General features: G+C 46.6%; 1 protein-coding gene across 3 annotated transcripts in view; it reads left to right on the top strand.

Annotated features, from left to right (window-relative positions):
- Nucleotides 1-20350, top strand: part of PKHD1L1 (PKHD1 like 1) — a 171392-nt gene extending 151042 nt beyond the window's left edge. For 2 of the 3 annotated variants that reach the window (XM_032954632.2, XM_076067198.1), the window contains 10 exons: nucleotides 3734-3869; nucleotides 4350-4712; nucleotides 6989-7146; nucleotides 9469-9612; nucleotides 12224-12377; nucleotides 13876-14073; nucleotides 15381-15407; nucleotides 16499-16585; nucleotides 17884-17949; nucleotides 19296-20350. In XM_032954632.2, the coding sequence (XP_032810523.2) occupies nucleotides 3734-3869; nucleotides 4350-4712; nucleotides 6989-7146; nucleotides 9469-9612; nucleotides 12224-12377; nucleotides 13876-14073; nucleotides 15381-15407; nucleotides 16499-16585; nucleotides 17884-17927 (1311 nt within the window). In that variant the 3' untranslated portion in view covers nucleotides 17928-17949; nucleotides 19296-20350. The remainder of the gene's footprint in view (nucleotides 1-3733; nucleotides 3870-4349; nucleotides 4713-6988; nucleotides 7147-9468; nucleotides 9613-12223; nucleotides 12378-13875; nucleotides 14074-15380; nucleotides 15408-16498; nucleotides 16586-17883; nucleotides 17950-19295) is intronic. The other variant, XM_032954633.2, reaches the window with a different exon arrangement.
- The last annotated feature ends 1149 nt before the right edge of the window (nucleotides 20351-21499 follow it).

Here is a 21499-nt window from a genome sequence, read left to right as displayed (position 1 = left end):
TGCTTCGTTAGGATTACGCTTGGCAACAACTTGGCGGGACCCTCCTGAGAAAGTCTTGAGACTCAGCGAGGCTTTCCTGGTTGTAAAAGCATCATAATAAATAATGAAAGAAAGGCCAATGCAGCCCAATGACCTCTATTTAAAGTTGAATGCCGCGATACAAAGGGAGCCAGGTATTGAAAATTTGATGAATATAATAAACATAAAATGTAATTTGGGAATATTCCTTAATTGTCCGAAATTATGTTAATTGGTGTAATTATATGCATAGATTATGCTAATTAAGATGTAATCAGATCAACTTATGCAAATGTGTCTGATTATGCTAATGTATGCAGTTATGATAATTAGGCTCAACCTCGTTGTCGATGGTAGTATTATCAATCGGGATAAGACAATTAATTGTATGAAGTTATGCAAGTGTGATGTAAGTATGCTAGATTAAGCTCGGCTTCGTTGTCTAGGGTTGTATTATCAATCAGTATAATACAATTATTCTTGCTTTAACATTTACTGATTATGTCTTAGTGTGTTTATATTAGGTCTCCAAATTCAAATCTCACCGCAGGATACAGTTCTTATTATTAAGATTTTATTATGCACTTCTGTGTTAAGCAATTTTAATTTCTAAACAAACCTTAACACTCTAATATGTGAACTCTTATGCTTGGAATTGTCAACACAGTACTCCTGGAGATGTTCCCCTCATTCATTCATACATTTAACCCTCAATGGTCACGTTTGTTAACTGGGTAACAGTACAATTGATTATTCCTCAGAGTACGCGAGCAAACACGACGAGAGGAAAAGTCCTTAAAATTCATGCAACGATATTCATACGAAGGGCAATGAAGAAACATGTCCCGAAGGCAAGAGTAGTTATCAATTAATTCATTGGTAAGATTATGTAATTAAAAATAAAAAACGAACGACTAAAATACTTCTAAATGACCGTATCCACGTAACTCAATGGGCAGCAATGTTCTTCACGATCAATTGATATTTAACGCACCACCTTGGAATGGCAACCCTTCTTGAAACACAAAGATAACTTTTTGGAACAAACTTAAATGCGTGTTGTGTGTCTTCTTTGCCACTTGTTCAATTCTTTGCGTAAAGCAGACGCCGGGCGATGCGTCGTGAGGGTGTGAGTGTGGGGGAGGGTCGTACAAACGGCTTCGCTCTCTCTCTTGCTCGGGGGCGGCCACAGTTTCGGGCCGCAGCTGGCTGGAAGAGTCGGCACGACGCTCGCCGTCGGCGCGCGATGATCCGTCGTCAGATAGCGCCCGCAGCTCGTCCGCTGGCTGCAGTTCCTCACTCTCGTCTTGGTTCCCAGCCGGTGCCGGTCGGCGTGCGTGTGGGTCGAACCCACGGCGCGCTCGCTGGCGCCGACGCTCTTGCTCACGGGCGGCTGGTCGGGCTCTTTCCCCTGCTGGATGAGCAGAGTCGGCACAACGCTTGTCCGCTGGCGGCTGTCACCCTTCGCTTGGTGGCGCTGGTGGCGCTCTCTCCGTCTCCGTCTCTCTCTCTGGCGATGCTGGATTGCGCGTGCAGCTCGTTAGCTGGTGGCAGACACCCTCGCTCGGTGGAGCTGGCTCTCTGTGACGCTGGCTTGGTTTAGGCTTGGCGCTTTCCGCCCTTTCTCCAGGTTGATTGCTTGTCGTCGCTCGGCACTCTTTCTCTCTCATTTCTCTTGCTCTCTCCTTGATCGTGCAGCTGCCAGCTTCACACGGACACCCGCCCTTACTTCAGGGCTGCGCTTTGTCGTTGCTCAACTTTCGTGCTCTTCACCCTTCTTCCAAGAGGGCTCTTGCTGTGAGCTGCTCGTCGCTGGCTGGATCACTCACTCTCAAAAATTTGAAAATTGTATTAGCACACCTCTTACACAACTCTGATAGCTTAGTACAATACAACTTATCGCAATCCTTGACTTTGCAAGCGACTCAAAACATCAGGATGAATGTAGAATCACTTTCAGCGATACTCTGTCGGTCCATGCCGAACTCTTCTCTGCGAGACGCAGCACCCATTGCTAATGTCTCGAGGCCATGCCCTGGAGCTGGCTTGCTGTCCTCTTCCGAGCTGCTGTGTCGAGCTGTCCCTTGGCGAGCTTAAAATTGTGTGTCGTGTTGCTGTTGCTGTTTATATCTGAAAATGTCTCCCCTCTGCGCGTCTCTTGCGAGAAAAAAAAAACAGATGCTTACTCCGTCATGCTCTCCCCCCGCGGCCGCGCCTGATTGCCCCCCCCCCTCTTCCCTTGGTGACCCGGCGGGCTGCTTAACATCAAATTGATGTTTGTTTGCACTCCCAACCCCTCTCTTCGCGGTGTCCGCTAAGGGAGGGGACGCACCTTTCATACGTATTCATGGCTACCATGTGTTTGTGTCAAATTGTTGGAAGACAAAGGCAGCCGGGGAGGCTCTGATTTTATGGAATACATTTATCTGGTCTTGTGTGTTTGACCTATTTTTTTGTACCTCTAATGAGTTACCCTTGGTCTAATCTCTTGTGATTATTATTTGGTTTATGTTTAACCAAGATTTGTAATGTCATTAGATGTTACCTCCGGTATTTCAAGGGTTTTATTACTTTTTGCTCCCTGTCTGCATCCAGGGATCCGTGCTTTTTATTCTCGAGGTCAGAGATATCGCTTAGTTTGGACTTAAGTTTTCGTGATTGCAGGAACTCATGTACTTTGGTTCTCTTGGTAAAGTCACGTAGATAGAAAGATACAATAAGAAATAATATAAGGAATACTGCAGTCTATAATGTCGACTTATTCTTATAGCCAAGCTTCAACTTTTTCCGTACAAAAAAATATATATCAGTTATAATGTCCGTTTGCCCTGTGCTCTGCGTCCGTGCCTGTGATTCTGGATATTTGTTTGTGAACTGTCCAAAGTGCCAAGCAGGTCATGACATGCGGTCCTCTGGCAATCTGGAGATTTTGCAGATCGTCGTTATCCTCCCTTTGTCCCGGAGTTTATTATTTAATGGCCTTTTACGACCTCCAGATGCTTGGTGCTTGTGGGAGGTAGCGGGTTTGAGGGCGTTTTATTTATTTATTTCATCGCTTATTATTATAAAATAAAATGGCAGAATTATTTTTTATATTATTTTTTTGGAAAAAGGCTTATATAAACAACACTCGCCACAGTGGTAAAACGGTTCACACACTGGACCTGCCATCTCGATTCTATCTCCCTGTGCGGCAGCTGAAACGATGGGGCACGTTCATTCGTTTTCACCTTCTCTCTTCACTAAGCAGTTGTAAATTAGTTCACCACAGGCATGGGGCAGGTCACGTCCGGAGGGTCGGGGGGGGGTGTGGTCATTCCCACCTCTTCCAAGGCATCTGTCCAGTGTGGAAGAGTAGGCTGAATACCCTCCAGGGGGGGCTCTCTGCAATGCCCCATATGCAGAGTCTTGCTCACGCCAGTAGCATATGCAGCAGGGTTGCACCTTCGTTTCCTATTGCCATGTTGCAGCTTGCAGGCGGTAGGTGCACCCTGCGTTGACTGCGTGCGATGGGGGCTGGCCAGTGTGCGCGCTCGTGTGTGGCCTGCGTGTAAGCTGCAGTGCGCGTGCGGTCCCCTGTCGGTGGGCTCTGCAGCTTACAGGTGCACCTTGCGTTGGCCGCGCCGTAGGTGTCGGGAGCCGGTCAGCGTGCGCCCGCGTGCAGGCTGTGCGGCCGCGCTGCAGTGCGCGTGTGGTGCCGTGTGTCTGCGCGCAGGCGGTGCGCGTGGGGGTGTTCTATTCCACGCCTCAGCGCCTGGACGTCTACGTGGACGGAGCGCTGGTGGCGCCCGGCAATGCTCAGTGGAACGCGGAGCGAACTGAGTACACTCTTGTGGCCCCCAGCTATGAAGGTAGGGCTTGCTGTACAAACAGCAGGCTTGGCCTGACGGTTACTGACCATTCTCTGACGATGGTGTACGTCCCTCATCAATCCACTGTAGGATAAATGCCTCCTAGCCGTGCCATGTCGGTCACTTCACCACACCTCGCCAGTAAGGGGTTTGTGAAGGCAGGGTGCATATATAGATACGGGAGCATAGGGGTGCAGTGCAGTCATTGCTATTGCACCCTGCTCTCTGCTGCACACTACTTAGCCCCGAAGCCTATAACAACCTACTTGTGCACAGTGGTTGCCCATTCCAGCACTGTCCAGGCCCAAGCCCTGCTTAGCTCCTGAAATCATCGTTTTACGTGCGCTGGTTTTGCACTCAAAATGAACGACTGGTAAATCGGCATGTCGGTGACCAAGGAGCGATGTGGTTAGGACGGCGTCGTGTTCCGCGCGACCACGGCAAACGAACGAATGCGGCGCGGGCGTCTCTCCGCCGCAGGCGAATTCGTGCCGGCGGTGAGCTCCTCCGTTGTGGGCGCCAACTACTTCGAGCGCGGGGAGCAGACTCTGCACGTGGTGCTGCGGGGCGGGGCGCCCGTGGAGGTGCGCGTCTCGCCGATGCTCTTCGTCTCCTTCGACGTGCCCGCCATGACGCTGGAGGCGTTCTACTCGTCGGAGCTGGTGCCCAAGCTGGCGCTGCTGCTCGGCGTGCCGGCCGACAAGCTGCGCGCGACGCGCGTCGTGCGCGAGGACGGCGGCGCGCGCCGGCGCCGGAGGAGGCGCTCGGCCACGGTGCTGCACGTGGAGATCGCCGTCTCCGGTCGGCCGCCGCTCAGGCTCCCCGCCGACGACGACGGGGACGGTGCGCGAGGGGGCGGCCGCGGTGCTCTCGTTGCCGCCCGTTGGCCGTGGGTTGCAAGGTTCACGGCTGCCTTTGGCCAACGGTGGTGACGTTTGAGAGGCCAGGGGAATGTGACCTTTATATCTTCATAGATACCGGGCCGAGGCTGGTTTTACATGCAAACCAACGATCGCTGTTGACCTAGTTCCAGTCTTTTTTCTGAACACGCCCGCAGATAATTCACTGCATTATTATTATTATTACTACTACATGCATAAAGTGCGGTTGCATAACAGTGCATCGTTCGCAATAGACAGTCAATGCATTCTCGTGTCACGGCCAGATTTTTTTTTTATTACCACCGGATCAGCTGATGTATTCTGAACGTGGCTGGGGTGGATGGATTCCTCAGTGGAGCATTCCAGATGCTCGTTGTATGGACAAGGCTGGACATGGCAGTGGTTACGGACCTGGGAACTTAGTGCTGCCCATCTTGCTTATTTGTATAGATGAGAGCATGCGCAAAAGCCTGCGGGGCACATGCGACCACGGGGAGAACATGCAATGAACATGCAATTTACAAATACAGTCAAACCTTAGATTGCGAGCATTATTCGTTCCGGAAACGTGTTTGTAATCCAAAGCACTCGTATATCAGTTGTGATCCAGTGACGCTCGGCAGACAAAGCGTATACGTGCTACTCGTATTGCAAGACCTCGCTCGTTTATCAAATTAATATTTATTTTAAAAAAATTGCTCGTCTTGCAAAACACTCGCAGACCAAGTTACTCGCAATCCAAGGTTTTACTGTATACAGGCGTCAAGATCAGGATGGAACCCACGACCTACACAGGTTGCGCCATGGGAGGCGAGGTGGGCGCCACTGTGGCGAGATGTTCACTGCCTCACCTTGTACACAGGAGGTCGTGCATTCGATCCTGACCCTGACGCTTGTATATTTGCCTGTCTATCTCCCCGTGGCCGCGTGGAATTTTTCTCCAGGTCCTCCGGTTTTCCCCTCCACATTTAGAAACTCACGTTTAGAGTATTTGGCTGCTATAAATTTCCACATGATAAGCCACTTCGTTGAGCTGTCATTTATGGCCAGGACGCTTATGAAAAAGAGCTAAATAGCTCAGTGGGCCTTACCTGGTAAAATAAAAAAAAATGTTTAGTTTAGTTTTAATATGCGAATGCCCTGCTCATGAAGTCGTCCATCCTTGGTACCAACATTGGGGTCGCCACCTGTCTGGGTTTGACCCAGACACAGTTGGGAATTGGCAGGAATTGATTTGAGAAAATTGGCAGGAATTTGAGAGAATTGGCAGGAATTTGAGAGAATTGGCAGGAATTGATTTGAGACTGAGATGTTGTACCGGTATTATGTCAAAATGTATCGCAGCGCACTGCACATTTTTGGTAGGCCTAAGGCTGCCTGAGAAATATGTCCGGGTTTGGTCTGCAAAAAAGGTCGCGACCCTAAGCCAACACATACATCTCAGGTGACGACGTGTGTGTAGCCTCTCCCTAGTGTGACTGCTGCCCTGTGTTTCCGGTTGTCTGCAGAATCGGAGCTCGATCCATGATTTATTTTCTGTTTTTTTTGTGGAAATTCAGATTTTGGGAAATTTTCTGAAAAATCACCAGCAGTTGGATGCAACAGTGACATTTTCTCTCTCTCGCACACACGGAGACAAACACAAAGATCCCTGACGGCATTGTAGACCGCGCAAAACACAAAGGGGTGAGTGAGGATAGCAACATGCCTGACCTCCTTTGTCTCACCAGTGCTGATATTTAGTCGCCACACTGGGTACTTATTTAAGGTTTGGTCAACCTCAGTGAGGCCCAGAAACGGATGGGACATTATATAGTACTGAAGTTATCAGTGGTCAGGCAGTGAAATCAGGCCATCGGTTTCATACAGCCTCCATTCGCCATGAAGCATCGGTAACATTACCACGGCACTTGTGCCAGGCCAGGTGCACTTTGGACCACGCGAAGTGTGGAAGACTCGCTGGCAGGTCATGGGACAGATCCAGATGTGTTGGCCACCCGGCGCTCTGCTTGTTGTTGTGAGAGTCGCTCCTCCACGCTCCATTGTTCCTGGAGGGCAGCTGCCTCCAATTGACCAATTGCATCCTTTATGAGTCTCCTTATGGAGTCCTAACTCTGCACACTCCATCATTATCACTGCCCAGTCTATGAGTTGATTACAAAGCGTTATTGTCCATTCCTGCCCTGTAGTCGACGTAACGAACGTAACGCCTTCCCCATTGCCATTTGGTCTGCTCAGCCTCATCTGGCCTGACGTGGGCCGAGCTGCAGGAAGCGACAAAGCGGCTCTCTGCATCGCTGCAGCTTGGCAATCTTAGCACTGCCCTGGGAGTGAACATCACAGGAGCCAAGATCATCAAACCCATGCCGCCTGCGGGCAGTGTGGCATGGGATAAGGTGAGGTCCACCGCGGTTCTTCCCCTCCAGCTCGCAGCTACTAGAGGCATTGGCTATCTCCCACGGGTATTTTATGGTGTCAAGAAAGAGTTACCATCGTAGAAACCGTTCCGTTAATATTTACAGATGACAATGGATTATATGGATATGGGTGGGAGCGGTGGCGCAGTGGTTGGCGCAATATGCAATGTAAACGTAGAAGTTATGGTATTTAAGCTATTTGGCTTGCAACCCATGTTCACTGATACACAGAGACAAATAAATAGCTCCGGTATAGCATTAACTGACTGTCGGGGCACATGCTGTTAGTGAGCACCTACAAAGGCCGACACGGCACACGTGGGGATGGATGGCCAGCACCACGCCTGGCCACCTTTGTTTGCCTTGTGGAGATATTTACACACCGTACCAGGTACTCATTTAAGGCTGAGTCGACCTAGGGGAGGCCCAGAACCAGTTCAGATATTCGTTACTTGTGTTTACCGTGAGCAGGAATCGAACTCAGATCGCCGGGTTCATACAGTGAGAGAAAAAAGTATTTGATCCCCTGCTGATTTTGTACGTTCGCCCACTGACAAGGAATGATCAGTCTATAATTTTAATGGTAGGTTTATTTGAACAGTGAGAGACAGAATAACAACAACAAAATCCAGAAAAACGCATGTCAAAAATGTTATAAATTGATTTGCATTTTAATGAGGGAAATAAGTATTTGACCCCTCTTAATGACCCCTCTGCAAAACATGACTTAGTACTTGGTGGCAAAACCCTTGTTGGCAATCACAGAGGTCAGATGTTTCTTGTAGTTGGCCACCACTCCTATTTGCAGATCTTCTCCAAGTCATTAAGGTTTCGAGGCTGACGTTTGGCAACTCGAACCTTCAGCTCCCTCCACAGATTTTCTATGGGATTAAGGTCTGGAGACTGGCTAGGCCACTCCAGGACCTTAACGTGCTTCTTCTTGAGCCACTCCTTTGTTGCCTTGGCCGTGTGTTTTGGGTCATTGTCATGCTGCAATACCCATCCACGACCCATTTTCAATGCCCTGGCTGAGGGAAGGAGGTTCTCACCCAAGATTTGACGGTACATGGCCCCGCCCATCGTCCCTTTGATGCGGTTTCCACCTCCATGTTTGACGGTGGGGATGGTGTTCTTGGTGTCATAGGCAGCATTCCTCCTCCTCCAAACACGGCGAGCTGAGTTGATGCCAAAGAGCTCCATTTTGGTCTCATCTGACCACAACACTTTCACCCAGTTGTCCTCTGAATCATTCAGATGTCTATTGGTAAACTTCAGACGGGCATGTATGTCCTTGAGCAGGGGGACTTTGTGGGCGCTGCAGGATTTCAGTCCTTCACGGCGTAGTGTGTTACCAATTGTTTTCTTGGTGACTATGGTCCCAGCTGCCTTGAGATCATTGACAAGATCATCCCGTGTAGTTCTGGGCTGATTCCTCACCGTTCTCATGATCATTGCAACTCCACGAGGTGAGATCTTGCATGCAGCCCCAGGCCGAGGGAGATTGACAGTTCTTTTGTGTTTCTTCCATTTGCGAATAATCGCACCAACTGTTGTCACCTTCTCACCAAGCTGCTTGGCAATGGTCTTGTAGCCCATTCCAGCCTTGTGTAGGTCTACATTCATGTCCCTAACATCCTTGGAGAGCTCTTTGGTCTTGGCCATGGTGGAGAGTTTGGAATCTGATTGATTGATTGCTTCTGTGGACAGGTGTCTTTTATACAAATAACAAGCTGAGATTAGCAGCACTCCCTATAAGAGTGTGCTCCTAATCTCAGCTCGCTACCTGTATAAAAGACACCTGGGAGCCAGAAATCTTTCTGATTGAGAGGGGGTCAAATACTTATTTCCCTCATTAAAATGCAAATCAATTTATAATATTTTTGACATGCGCTTTTCTGGATTTTTGTTGTTGTTATTCTGTCTCTCACTGTTCAAATACACCCACCATTACAATTATAGACTGATCATTTCTTTGTCAGTGGGCAAACGTACAAAATCAGCAGGGGATCTAATACTTTTTTCCCTCACTGTAGTACAGCGTGCTAAATGCTGTGCCACCACTCCCCACTACACATAGACACTCACACTCTAACACTCACTGCTGTTTCCCCTCTGCAAAAAACACCGCAGCATAGGAATGGTTCTGAACAGTGCAGGTACACACGTGTCTGGTACTCTGAGAATAGCCAGTGCAGCGTACCATCGTTTACCGGAACTTCTCGCCCGCCACTCGTCCGTGTGATTCACAGAAGCCGTATGTGAGCAGTTGTGGCCGTGTTTTTGGTGGTGTTTTCGTTGCAGATGGCCTCGGTGCCAGTGAACTGGTCTGACCCCTGGCTGCCCGTGCCGGAGCTGGGCTCTCTGGTGCTGGCAGTCGAGCCCATGGCTGGGCCCCTAGGCCAACCTTTCCTCGTGCAGCCCGCCCTCCGAGCCGATGACCGAGATGTACGTCACCTTTGTCCCTTTGCTCGTCATGCGCGTGCTGCTCTGTGTATCAATGAAAGCATTAACTACAGCTGCAATGATACAAAGCGCCGTCTGAATACATATTAGGTCACTCTAGAGCGTATTAGCGCACTCGAATAACTCAACGAATACTTTAGGGACAATGTGTGACGGTGGAGAAAGAGAGCGATAACTGCTCAGAAACTTGAATTTGGAGCTTTCGTGACTGCAGTAATTAATCTTTGTTTTTTTCGGTAAAGTCACGTAGAAATAATAAAATAACATAATAGTGTACGACGTTTCGATTGCAACACAAGCAATCATCATCAGGTACAGAAGAGCTACATTTACGAGAGAGAGGAGACACATAACCGCAGATATATGTACAGACACAGATATCCCCTGTTGTATCTGTGTCTGTACATATAGCTGCAGTTATGTCTCCTTTCTCTCGTAAATTTAGCTCTTCTGTACCTGATGATGATTGCTTGTGTTGAAATCGAAACGTCGTACACTGTTATGTTATTTTATTATTTCTACCGCAGCGTGATGCTCTCTTGTGCATTAACCTCTTATGGAGGAACCCTTTCATTATTTGTGGAATCCATGAGACCCACATGTCTTATTTATCAGTAATTATAATTTATCTGCCAATCCGCGGATGCCCCAAGGACTGAGAGACAATAATGATGACAGTTGAGGCGTCTATTTTGTGGCGCAGCTGCCATTGGTCACGGGGCTCCCACGACGAGCACGGCGAGCACGGGAGCGGCGTTGCGACGCACACTCTGATCTCACTCTGCGTGGCATGCTGGCAGCACAGTGGTGACGCTCGTGCCCCACAGCCAGAAGGGGCCTTGGTTTGATTCCCGACTCGGGCGCCACTGTCTGTGGAGTTTGTATGTTCTCCCCCTGTTCTGCACGGGTTTCCTCCGAATTCTCTGATTTACTCGCATAGCTAAAACCCCCAACACATTTTGAAAAGGGGTATTGGCCAAACATTACGATGCTGAATAATGAGCTGCAAATTACTCAATTGAGATCACTCATGGCAACATTTCCCCCTGCGGCAAAAAGCTTGGCATAAATTCTCCGGATAAAGAGTCTCGAAGCTCGATGAGGCTTTCCTGGTGAAAAAGCATTGTAGTAATAATAATAATGACTTGTTCGCTCACAAAGTCATGGCAGACCTTGACTCAAGGCATATCACTGGCTGACTCATTCAGCAAAAATGTGGAAATATTTTTTTTCCCTTGTCAACGACAGTAAAATCCTCTTGTCAGTCTTTTTTATTAGTTTTCTGTTTGACTCGTCCGTGATGCAGCGATTGCATTGAGAATCGCAGGGTGGGGGGGAAGAGATGCAACAATAGCTCGGAAGATAAAACAGTGCCGCTCCCCTTTTTGAGAAACTTATAGCGCCCTGGTTGTGAAGGTGAGATTAGAGCGGGTTGTACTTTTGCACTTGCGATTGGGAGAATTGTTGTTTGGCCCGAGTGTTTTTTTTCTGGGAAACTCGGAATTTTGGACATGTTGGCAAAATGAACTTTAGACCTAACATTGTTATCCTATGGCCTCTGATGTTCAACGATGGAATGGGTTTGGCGCAATAGATCCTTAAGACATGTTTGTTTTACAATAGTTATATTGCCGTTGACGAAACCAACATCAGTGATGTTTTTTAGTCATTATAGCTAACAATAAATAAATAAATAATGCGCACGGCTCAATATATAGATGCTGAATTGTATTCACAGTTGTATTTTTCCCATTTGTGTCTTGGCAACACAACAAACTTGTTTCACGTTTGCCAACAGCTCTGTCGCTTACTTCATCATTGCCAAGTGATGAGTGCTTTGTTGCGTTTTTGCCTTGATGAGAAAATCATTAAAACTGATTTTATTTTTTATGATCTCTAAAGCGCGCTTTTGATATTATCGCCCGATTTTATCATTGGCCATCAGTTCACACCTTCTCCTGCCTACCAAGATGTCATTGTAGATTCAGAATTAAGTGTACATTTTCCTTAGTAGAGGTTTTTTGGGTTAGATCGTGTAAATATAAATTTGTCGTTTAACTCGCTACCACCTGACCGTCAATTAGTAAGGTTTGTCACGTAAGTCCACAGCATTTACAATTCGAGTACAACGCTTTATTGGTAATTACAACCAGTCTCATCAGGCGACAGCTAGAGTTGTGGATACATCCTCCAGTTTCTGTCTTAAATAGAGGGGATAAATGTGAGGTCACTTGTGAACCAATCATGTGTGAAGGCCAGAGTGTTAATGTATTCATATAAATGACAATATATCTGTTATTGGTTGGGTTATTCACAGTTAATCAACATACATAATGTTCATATGTAATTAATTACACGAGTAATTCATTATAGTAGGATGAATTGTGACAATAGTTACAATACTTTTTTTACAATGTGCGGTCTCCAACACATGTTCGCTGTTGTAATGCACTAAGGTTCAAAGTATCGAGCTTATTGTGTCGTACCAATTTAACGTGTACAACTTTGGCTACGAATAATATAGAAAGTGCTGTCACTGCTGCTGCTGGGTCCTTTGCTGACATGATGGTTCTCTCCGCTGCTCCGTGGGCAGGGTAACTGCATGGAGTTTGGGGTCACATCGTGGAGTGTCCTGGCTCTCCTGAAAAACACATCGGGTGAGATGGTGCCGTACCTCAATGGCACCAAAACCATCGCATTTTCGGGCTGCTGGGCCAACTTCAGTGATTTGAGCATCACCCAAACAGGTAAAAAGGGGTGCCGTGGTGGCGAGATGTCATCTCCCTCGCCTGGTACGCAGGAGGTTGTGGGTTCGATCCCGACCCTGACGCCCCCTGTATATCTGGAGTTTGCGTGTCTCTCTCTCCCTGTGGTTGCGTGGATATTTTCTCGAGGTCCTTCACATTTAGAATAAACGTCACGCGTTCAGAGTATTTGGCTGCTGCTATGCATGTACACGTGATAAGCCACTTCGTTGAGCTATCATTTGTGGCCAGGTCTCCTTCTGAAACAGAGCTACATATCTCAGTAGTGGGCCTTACCTGGGTAAGATGAAAACATAGTTTAGTAGTAAACCACTGTGCGACAGCGCTTCAGCAAAGCACGATAATCGGCGCTACATTCCAGTGATCACTCGGTCTCATTGCCAGCTGCCTAAAGAAGTGCCGTGATTACGGGAGGATTACTAGGAGAGAGGTGTGAAGGCTGGCAAGAGAGTGGTGATGGTTGAGGAAGACAAACAGGGCTCGGTCTGTCATAAGCTCACAGCAGAAACCCGGCCTAGTGGGTGGGCTCTGTGGTTGTGGAGCCTCCTGTTGAGGTGTGGAGAGAAACACGACAGTAGTTATCCTCCTGTGGGAGACACCATGAATGAAAAATGTGTGTATTTCATTTGTAGCCATTCGATAAAAATATATCTCATGAAGGCAAACAGGCGTTTGAATTTCAGAATCAGAGGCAGCCATTTTCAGCTTTTCAAGATTAAATTAGCAGAGATTTTGAAAACTTGACCAGGCAACGAAGCACAGTGCACACATGTTCAGCTACCCACGAGACTCACAAAGCTATTTATAAGTTTAACGCCTGAACGTCAACGGTGCGTAAAGCTGTGCACGGGTGGCTGCTGTTAGACATGAGGTGCGCCAAATTGCCCGAGACGCGGCTGACGTCTGCGGTGCCACTGCCTGGAGCGAGTCGTGACCACAGCGGGCACGTCGAGAAAAGCCCCGGGTCTGAACGTACGTTGACTTCATTCCACAAAGACTCGGGCCACACATTTCTCATGTTGTCTTCAGTCAATTATGTCACTTTGACATCCAGCACGAGTTTTTTTTAGATAACTCGTTCATTGAATGTTTATTATGACACGAGCCATACATTTTTTGGTATATCTGAAAATGAAAAAAATTGTGTGAATTTTCTAGGCATTTTACCATCACCCAAAGAGTAATAAAAAGTATATATAGTGCATCCTTTAAAATACAACTATGCCCAATTAAGGGTTACTGAAGCGACTCTAAGTTAAATGCATGTAAACATGAGTCTGGAGGACCAGTGACCTGCACTAGAATGGTCCGTCAGGGTGTCACCCGCATGTTATATTCAGATGTCATATCTCAAAGTGGTATTCAGTAGATGACAGTGTCCACCAGGTGTGATAACTCTTTTCCTGTGTGCCCCTGTATATGCTGCTGCTGTGTCTCCTGCTGTTGATGCTGTCTGCTGCTACTGCTGCTCTGTCTGCAGGGGAGTTTGTAATGGAGTTTGTGCTGGAGGGGTCGTTCCGTGCCCACTCCCGGGCGATGATGGTGCAGCAGGGCAGGAGCCCTGCTGATGGACTGACCGCATCCCAGCGCACAGTGCTCATCTTGGGGCTGGCCGTGCCGCTCTCGTTGCTTCTGCTCGTCCTCATTGTCGTGATGATCGTCCGCTCTGCGTCCTCAAGTAAGCTCATCTCGCCACCATGGGCGCTAAATACGCCAGTGGGCCTTACCTGGTGAAATAAAATAGTTTCTAGTTCATAAGCAGTGGCAAAGCCCCCGTTGTGAGCATTGGCTACCTGCCACGCGAGTGCTGGGAATTGATAGTGGTCGTGGTAGAGGATATGGCGAAGCGTTGTTCGGTAAGAGACCTAGAAGAAAGTCAATGAGCCTGACTCTGCTGATGAGGCACTGTTTTGCAACACCAGTGCAGACGTTTGGTTGTGTTGAACACATGCTGCTGAAAAAAGTAACTTCCAGGAGGTCGTGAGGCCCGTAGGGTATGTAACAAATATACTCGTACATTTTATCTGGACAGGCAGATATGGGAATTAGGCGTATTGTCTGCCAATTGACTCATCCCATCGTCCCTCCAGGGTTGATAAAATAGGCACTACTCTGGTGAGGAAGTCAGCTTTGGTTATCCTATGGATCGGCTCACTGCCGCCGTAGGGATTTGGAATTTCCGACACTGACTTAGGGCTGTAGACTGGAGATGAGCACGAGTGCCTGGATGCTCAACCGAGGCGAAACTCACGTTGATTTTGAAGCCAGGGAGCGGAGCAGAGGAGGGAAGGCAGCCGGCCGGAGTGACGCCATCTTGCTTACAATCACCACAAATGTTAATTGTTAACATACAGGTTACAATATTTCACCTGGGAAATCCCCTTCAGATGGAAAGTCTAATTTGCAAGGGTGTCCAGGGTGTCGATTGGCACAAACACTGCAAAAACAATGGTCGCACTTTAACACTTGAGGTTAAATGCTCTTTTTGTAAGTATGCATTTTGGCGTCCTCTGGTCTAGCACCGTTTGGGACTATGCTCAAAAGAAAGCTGTCTCTGGTGTGGACCAATCAGTTTCAAGGACAATGCATCATAATATCAGTGTGTTTTTTGTTTGATTTTTGACTACAAGTATTGTGGTTAATGCAGACATGATTCCTTGTAAAAGGTTTCAGTTTGGTGTTTTAACATCTTAATACCTGTTTTATTGCCAGAAAAAAAGGGGAAAATCTATTCTCATATTTTGGTACTGGCAAAGGAGGTCCCATGATAATTACAGTGTGTTATAGGATAGCATAATGTACTGGATATTTTGTACAAAAGGATTAACAAACTGCACACTTTTGCAATCTTCTCTTAACGTAACCAGCAAAGCGGTATTTAAATACTTTACTTTAAATTCAGGATATACCATGGATGAGGTGACACAACGTGTGTAGATGTCGTCACATGCAGTAACCATGCGCATTTCATTCCCTTGTACACAGAGGCTTACGTGGTTCCACAGGGATCAGGTACAGTTGTGTCGCAGTCAGTGTGCAGGGATGAGCACATGCCCAGGCCCAGTCGGCTCTGGGAACGTGGCGCTGGTCCCTTGTCACCGTGTGGCTCACCTACGCGGCTTTCCCAGGATTGGCCTGCATACATCGTTTAAAGTTTTTCACACAGTTGCAACTGTATTTGGTGAACTCACATTACACGCATTTGGAGATTGTTTTTTTTCTTATCAATATTGTCAATTATTTGGCGCTTAAATGCCCCCCCCCCTACATCTCAAAGCGTCTTACATTACATCTGAATTATTCTGATGTCCCAACAGTAGTTTTTATTTAAAGAGGGACAGCCACGCAGGTGACCTACACGGAGTAGCTTCTCCGTGCCGCTGTTTGTGTTGCCTCATGCTTCCGTGACGGTGTCCTGGCCCCCTAGCGCAAGGTGCCTCCTCCTGTGGCGTCACAGACGATGTCCACGACGCTTATCCTTTCAAATACACAGCTTTATCCACCCCACGTTCCTCCACTGCTGCCCTGCTCTTCTTATAATTCCCTGTACTTCAGCGCCAAGCTGTCATAAACCAAAACCCCTCTCTCTCTCTGCTTTAAGTCAGTGGATTAATGCTGCGGCCCGTGACACTAAAAATGGAGGCCCTGCCGGCTACGGTCTGTGCACAGGGTAAGGTGCGTCAAATGCGCCATCCAAATTGCCCTAGGCTACAATCGATGTTTATTGCAAAAAAAACAACACACGATGCAACTGTTATTGACCAAAACATCCCAATGATGAAAAGTGCCTGCAAGTTACTCGATTAGGATTACACATCGAAATATTGCCCCCCTCCTGCCAAAGTATTGGCAGGACCCTCCTGAAATGCATCTTGAGTTTCAGTGAGGCTCTCCTAGGTAAAGAAGCATAAATAATAGTATTAAATGTGTTTTACCTCGCAAGAGATACACAACTGTATTGTCTCCTCCTGGAAATTTATTTTCACAATGACTGATAGATTTTATTCCAAATGAATGGTTGGAAAAGTATTTTTTTAGTGAAATATTCGCAATAAATAAATTATCCGTTTTGAAATGTGCCCCTCTTGACTTGTTTCACACAGATTCGAAATCCCAGGTTAACCCTGAGGTCTACACGCACAGCAACCAAGTGTACAACAGCATGCCGGACAACACTTCTCTTCCAGCCGGTAATACTTCTGTTTATCAAAGCATATTCTCACAAAGTGTGACGAGCGTTCAATTTAACGTTAGGATGTCCTGGCTCACTAATAATCAGTAATGGGGTTCTTAATAATTCCCTTAACGGTGTCCGTGTGATTTAGTGTGATCCTGCTACACGTATGCATAATGTGTGTACATATTTTGCTGTTAGATGGCACACGTATAACGTGACCAAAGATGGCGGCACAGCTGCACATTTGAAGAGCAGTGAGCTCGCCCTTGATACAGAAACTCAATGTGCTCTTCATATACCTTTTATAGTTCATGCAGCAGCTCTTTATTCTCTTGATCCGTATGATGATGATGATGACTTTTCAACAACAGAACATAAACATATGGTTGGCGAAATGTCCCTTCTTCATAGCACATAGAGAGGCCATTGCCAAAAATGTCTCCAATTATATATATAGTTTTCTTTTAAGGCCACAGTGTTGTTGACGAGTGTGTTAAGTTGTCTTTGTTCATCGTGCTTGTGCTCCAGTGCTGACGCAGCAGCATCATCAAATAATTAATCCTTGATCGGGCATATGCTGTGCCCTTCACTGGATCTTCATACTCGTTCTGGCTTTCTCCATATGTTATTTAACAATAATCACTCAGTCGAGAAAACCCTGCAATAAGAGAGGTGCTTCAGGATTTCTCCGCCATGTTAAGAAGTAAATTTAAAGCGCGGTTATAAATGCGTTAAATGATGCCTCCTGTGCGTTGAGCGATATTGCATCTGCATTACAATAGTAGTTCCTGCCCGGTCTGCGACGTTAACGATGCAGGACTGAGTCACTTAGATGTTTTGATTAGCAATGAACTACTCGCATAGTGTTCATAAGTACTTTATTTCTTGTGGCTGGTTATCTGCAGGAAGAGGGCGTTTGGTGGTAAATTGTAGCACTACACTGGCGTATTTGGGATACGTGTAGAGTTGTGACTTTCTATGTTTGATCTTGCACACGTCCGTTTTTATTTACTAAAGAACTTAAAAGTATTTTTTTTAAATCTCACCTAATTTTTTAAGATTGTATCGCAGAATTGTCTGCACCAAGATGAAACTAAAGTTAACCCGTTATATCTGCTTAGGGTGCATTGGTGTTTCTCTATTAATGTCATGTAGGCTGATAGTTGAAAGACATGGAAGATTGTGACACTGAAACTGAACACTTACATTTAATTCCAAAAGCTGCGTTGCATATTGAGCCAAATTACCGTGCTGCCACGCTAATCTCGCATGTCTTCCAGCCGTTAATAATATCCTGTTCCTTTTTCACAGTGACACAGGAGAAGAATATGCTGGCTGAGCCAGCAAGCATGTAGCAATGGATACATCGCAATGCAGGTAGGCCGCTGGTTTCAGCGGTCGGCGATGACGGTTGCTCGCCCACTGTGCATGCGAGCCCCTACCCGTATGCTCTGCCTGCGATGGTTAGCTGCCCTGTAAGCGAGTCTATTCGGCGAGATCATTAATCGCACGCACAGGCAATTTTCGTCAAAATGAAAATGTGCGAGTGCGTAGCATCGCTGGACTCGCAAATCATTAAGGTTGTGAGTTCGGATCCTGGCTCGGGGGTTTACTTAGCCCATCATTCCTATGAGGTGAACAAAATGTCCAAAGGATAGCCACAGCTTGTGAGGCGTCTCGAGCACTGAGTGAAGGGCTATTGCGGTAGAGCAGCGCATGCTTGTCAGCAGCTTGACCTGCCTTGTAAATGCCACGTGTTTTCTTCTTTACTTTTTATGAGTTTCTAAAGTTGTGAAATGTTTTATTATCCTACATTTCTTTTAAGTCAGCATGTTTATGCATCAGAACTCCTGTCATCTGTGACCCTATCACCAACACCTCTTATTATCAACGGAAGTCGTTGTGTCCCCAGAAACTTATATTGTCTGCTTTCCAGCAATACTGTACTGACAATTATCGGAATGTTTTCCAATAGTTCATTGCATGTGCGTGTCACCGTGTCTATGTTTCTTTGTGTGCGTCTCCATTCATTCTGTACGTGTCTCTTGTCTTCCTCTGTCTGTGCATGTGTCTTCATGTCTCTGCGTGTGTTACGTCATAATTTGAATTATCCGAAAAATGTTCACGGTTAAGATGAGTTGAGTGCCAGATTATCAGTAACAAAAATGTTTACCCACGGATAAGTAATCACGGATGACCCTGTGGATAATAAAAGGAGTTCCACGGATGTCCCTCGGAGGAGTGGTGGCACAGTGATTAGCGTAGTGCGCGTTGAACACAGCAACCCGAGTTCGATTTCCTGGTCGCGGTTATCTTGAGTCTCCTGAGTGAAATCTGAACTGGAACTGGGACACCCCCTTTCACCAACTTGGACAGACCAGGGTGGTGAAGTATGGTAAAACAAGCCCCCTTCATCCAGTAGTGTATTGACAAAGAGCTGTAGATGATTATATTATTAGCATCATTATGCACCTATTGTAAATATGTTATATTACTTTTGTGAAAGCCATACTGCTGTTTGTTGCTGGCCACTTGGTGGTTTGGGCTTTTGGGCCTGTGCTGTGCTCAGCATCTGTGTTAGACAAAATACCTCTGCATTGCACACTAACACTCATTTGTGTTCAGTCTGTTATGGCAAGATATTGCAAATAGAACCTGCTAGACTAACCGTCGTGTTCAACCAATGATGTGTTAAATTAACCTTGATTTCCTTTAATCTGCAGTCCAGTAGCTGCACGAGGGTGGACATTGGTGAGACGCGACGGTGGAGATAACTTACAGATCGAGAGAGCAGTCTTCACCTTCTGCGTTATCAGTCTTCAATCCTCATGCATCTGCCGGAGCCCTCAAGCCCGAATATTCAATAAGGTGGACATTTAAAGTCTGCCTCAAGTGTAACCCAAAGATGAAAAGTTGTTCAGTGCCGAGTGAGCCCTCACATTTAAATATACATATTCGTAGGGAATAGCAACTGGGTATGAAATCAGACATTAAGCATTAGCCAATATCCAATTCTTTTATAAAATTGATTTCATTCAAGGACACAAAAACACCACGCAGACATCCGAGAGGGAAACAGACAAAGCTCACAATAGCACAACAGTCTGCAGCAATTCGCCCTCAAATCGGGGTCCTGTTGAAAGCATTTGGGCTCACTGCCCTGCCAATTTCCAGTCTTAATATATTTCATGCACAATCACGTGATATTAATATAATGAAGTGATTTTGTTTCCATAAGCTATGAGAGTCCTGGTTACTTTGACCTATGATGAGCTGGTTCTTCCTCAAGCCTCTTCAGTGCATTACGGAATTCGCAATACGTTATTGAAATTAAACGTTAATAACCCGGTCACATGACGGATAACCGGACACATGTGGCTAAGCGTAGACAAGGTGCACGGTTTCCCACTGCTGCTGCACACACTCTGTGTGCAAAACGATCATTCAGCAGTAGGGAGATGGCTCACCGGTGGATCTCAACCCTGCAAATGAAGCTTCTCACCACAAGCGTAGAGTTCGTACATTTTGTGTGAACGCTGAAAATGTCGACCGGCATAGTCCCATTTCATATTCTAACCCGGACACAGCACAGCAGTGAGCTTTACATAGCCGCATACTTTGCATACGTGTAAAAATAATGTTAAAATTATATGTTCACTGTAAGTTGCGAGATCAAATCCGGGGTCACAAACAGGAAATGAGCAGCAGCTCCATCGCTTTGACTCTGACTCTATAATTATGTAGTGTTTCTAAAGACGAATAAACTTCTTATGAGGCACTCTGTTTATTGTAATCCTTCTCTTACACAGTCCTTAACACACGGAGGGGTATACGGTCCCCTCACCCGATACCCTAAAGAGGTACAGCCTCCGGGCTCAGTGTAACCTACACACAGGTCTCCTTGATACCTAAGGAGGTAAAGCCTCCTATCTTGGCGGGACTTACACGTCTACCGCTATCCCAGAGTCCTCCGGCTGGGACCTAGGGGAGGCTATCTGACCCACCGCTGGCCCGGTGAGTCCTGACCACTGGGTACGCCGAGCCTTAGCCCTCAGAAGGGCTGGACGGCTGGTCCAGGGTCCTAGCTAGCCTTCAGCCCAGGCTTCAGTCTTCGTGTAGGCTGTAGGGAGACAACTCCCGGTGCTCTGCGTGGTCACCCTTCTTATAGCCGTTTGTGGCCAGGTGTAACCAATCCCACAGTCCCACGTGAATCTGTCTGATTGGTTCTTACCAAACTGTGGCTACGATCCACTTCACCTCCTCTGACCCCAACCGTTATGTACACAGAGGTAACGCTGCACTGCCCCTTTGATACCTGGTGGCAATGCAGGTTACCGAACAGTGCGTAGTTAACACCTCTACAATTACAACGCGACCTTTGCTGTGATTAGTTTTGGTCAGTACTGTATTTGCCTAAATTAATGTTGATGTAATTTTCGCTTTGGTCGTTCTTGATGTTATATTTACCATGCACTGTGCAGTTAATTCATTACTACAGAACAGCAGAGTCAAACGTTTGAGTTGGGGACTGCAGGCTGTTCGGATTTGTACAATGCTTGGACTTTTGAACGTTGCCATTTAGCAATGTATTATATTTTGAATAATACCACAATACCACAAGAATATTCCAGGCACGTGTTGACAATTACGACGAACAAGTGGATACTCTTTGACTTTTTGAAGCTAGTAACATAAATGTGTTATCATGTGATAGGGTATTATCCGTTCTTTTCCCATTCAAAACGATAGTTCCATGTATGTGTTAACATATTTTTTTAAGCACCCTGTATAATCAAAGCATGCTACCAATTATAAACGTATTCAATTATTTCTCAATTTTATTCCGGGTCGCTGGTAGACTGCAGTAGGTACCGTAGCCACAGCCATAGTCAGTCGTGTACTCAATGTGGCTTGTCAATTACAAACA

This window comes from Petromyzon marinus, chromosome 15 (assembly GCF_048934315.1).
Source record: "Petromyzon marinus isolate PM22_M1 ecotype Great Lakes invasive population chromosome 15, UKy_Petmar_22M1.pri1.0, whole genome shotgun sequence".
Taxonomy (NCBI): Eukaryota; Metazoa; Chordata; class Hyperoartia; order Petromyzontiformes; family Petromyzontidae; genus Petromyzon; species Petromyzon marinus.
Note: the sequence above shows the minus strand (reverse complement) of the source record. Positions and strands in the feature narration are given on the sequence as shown.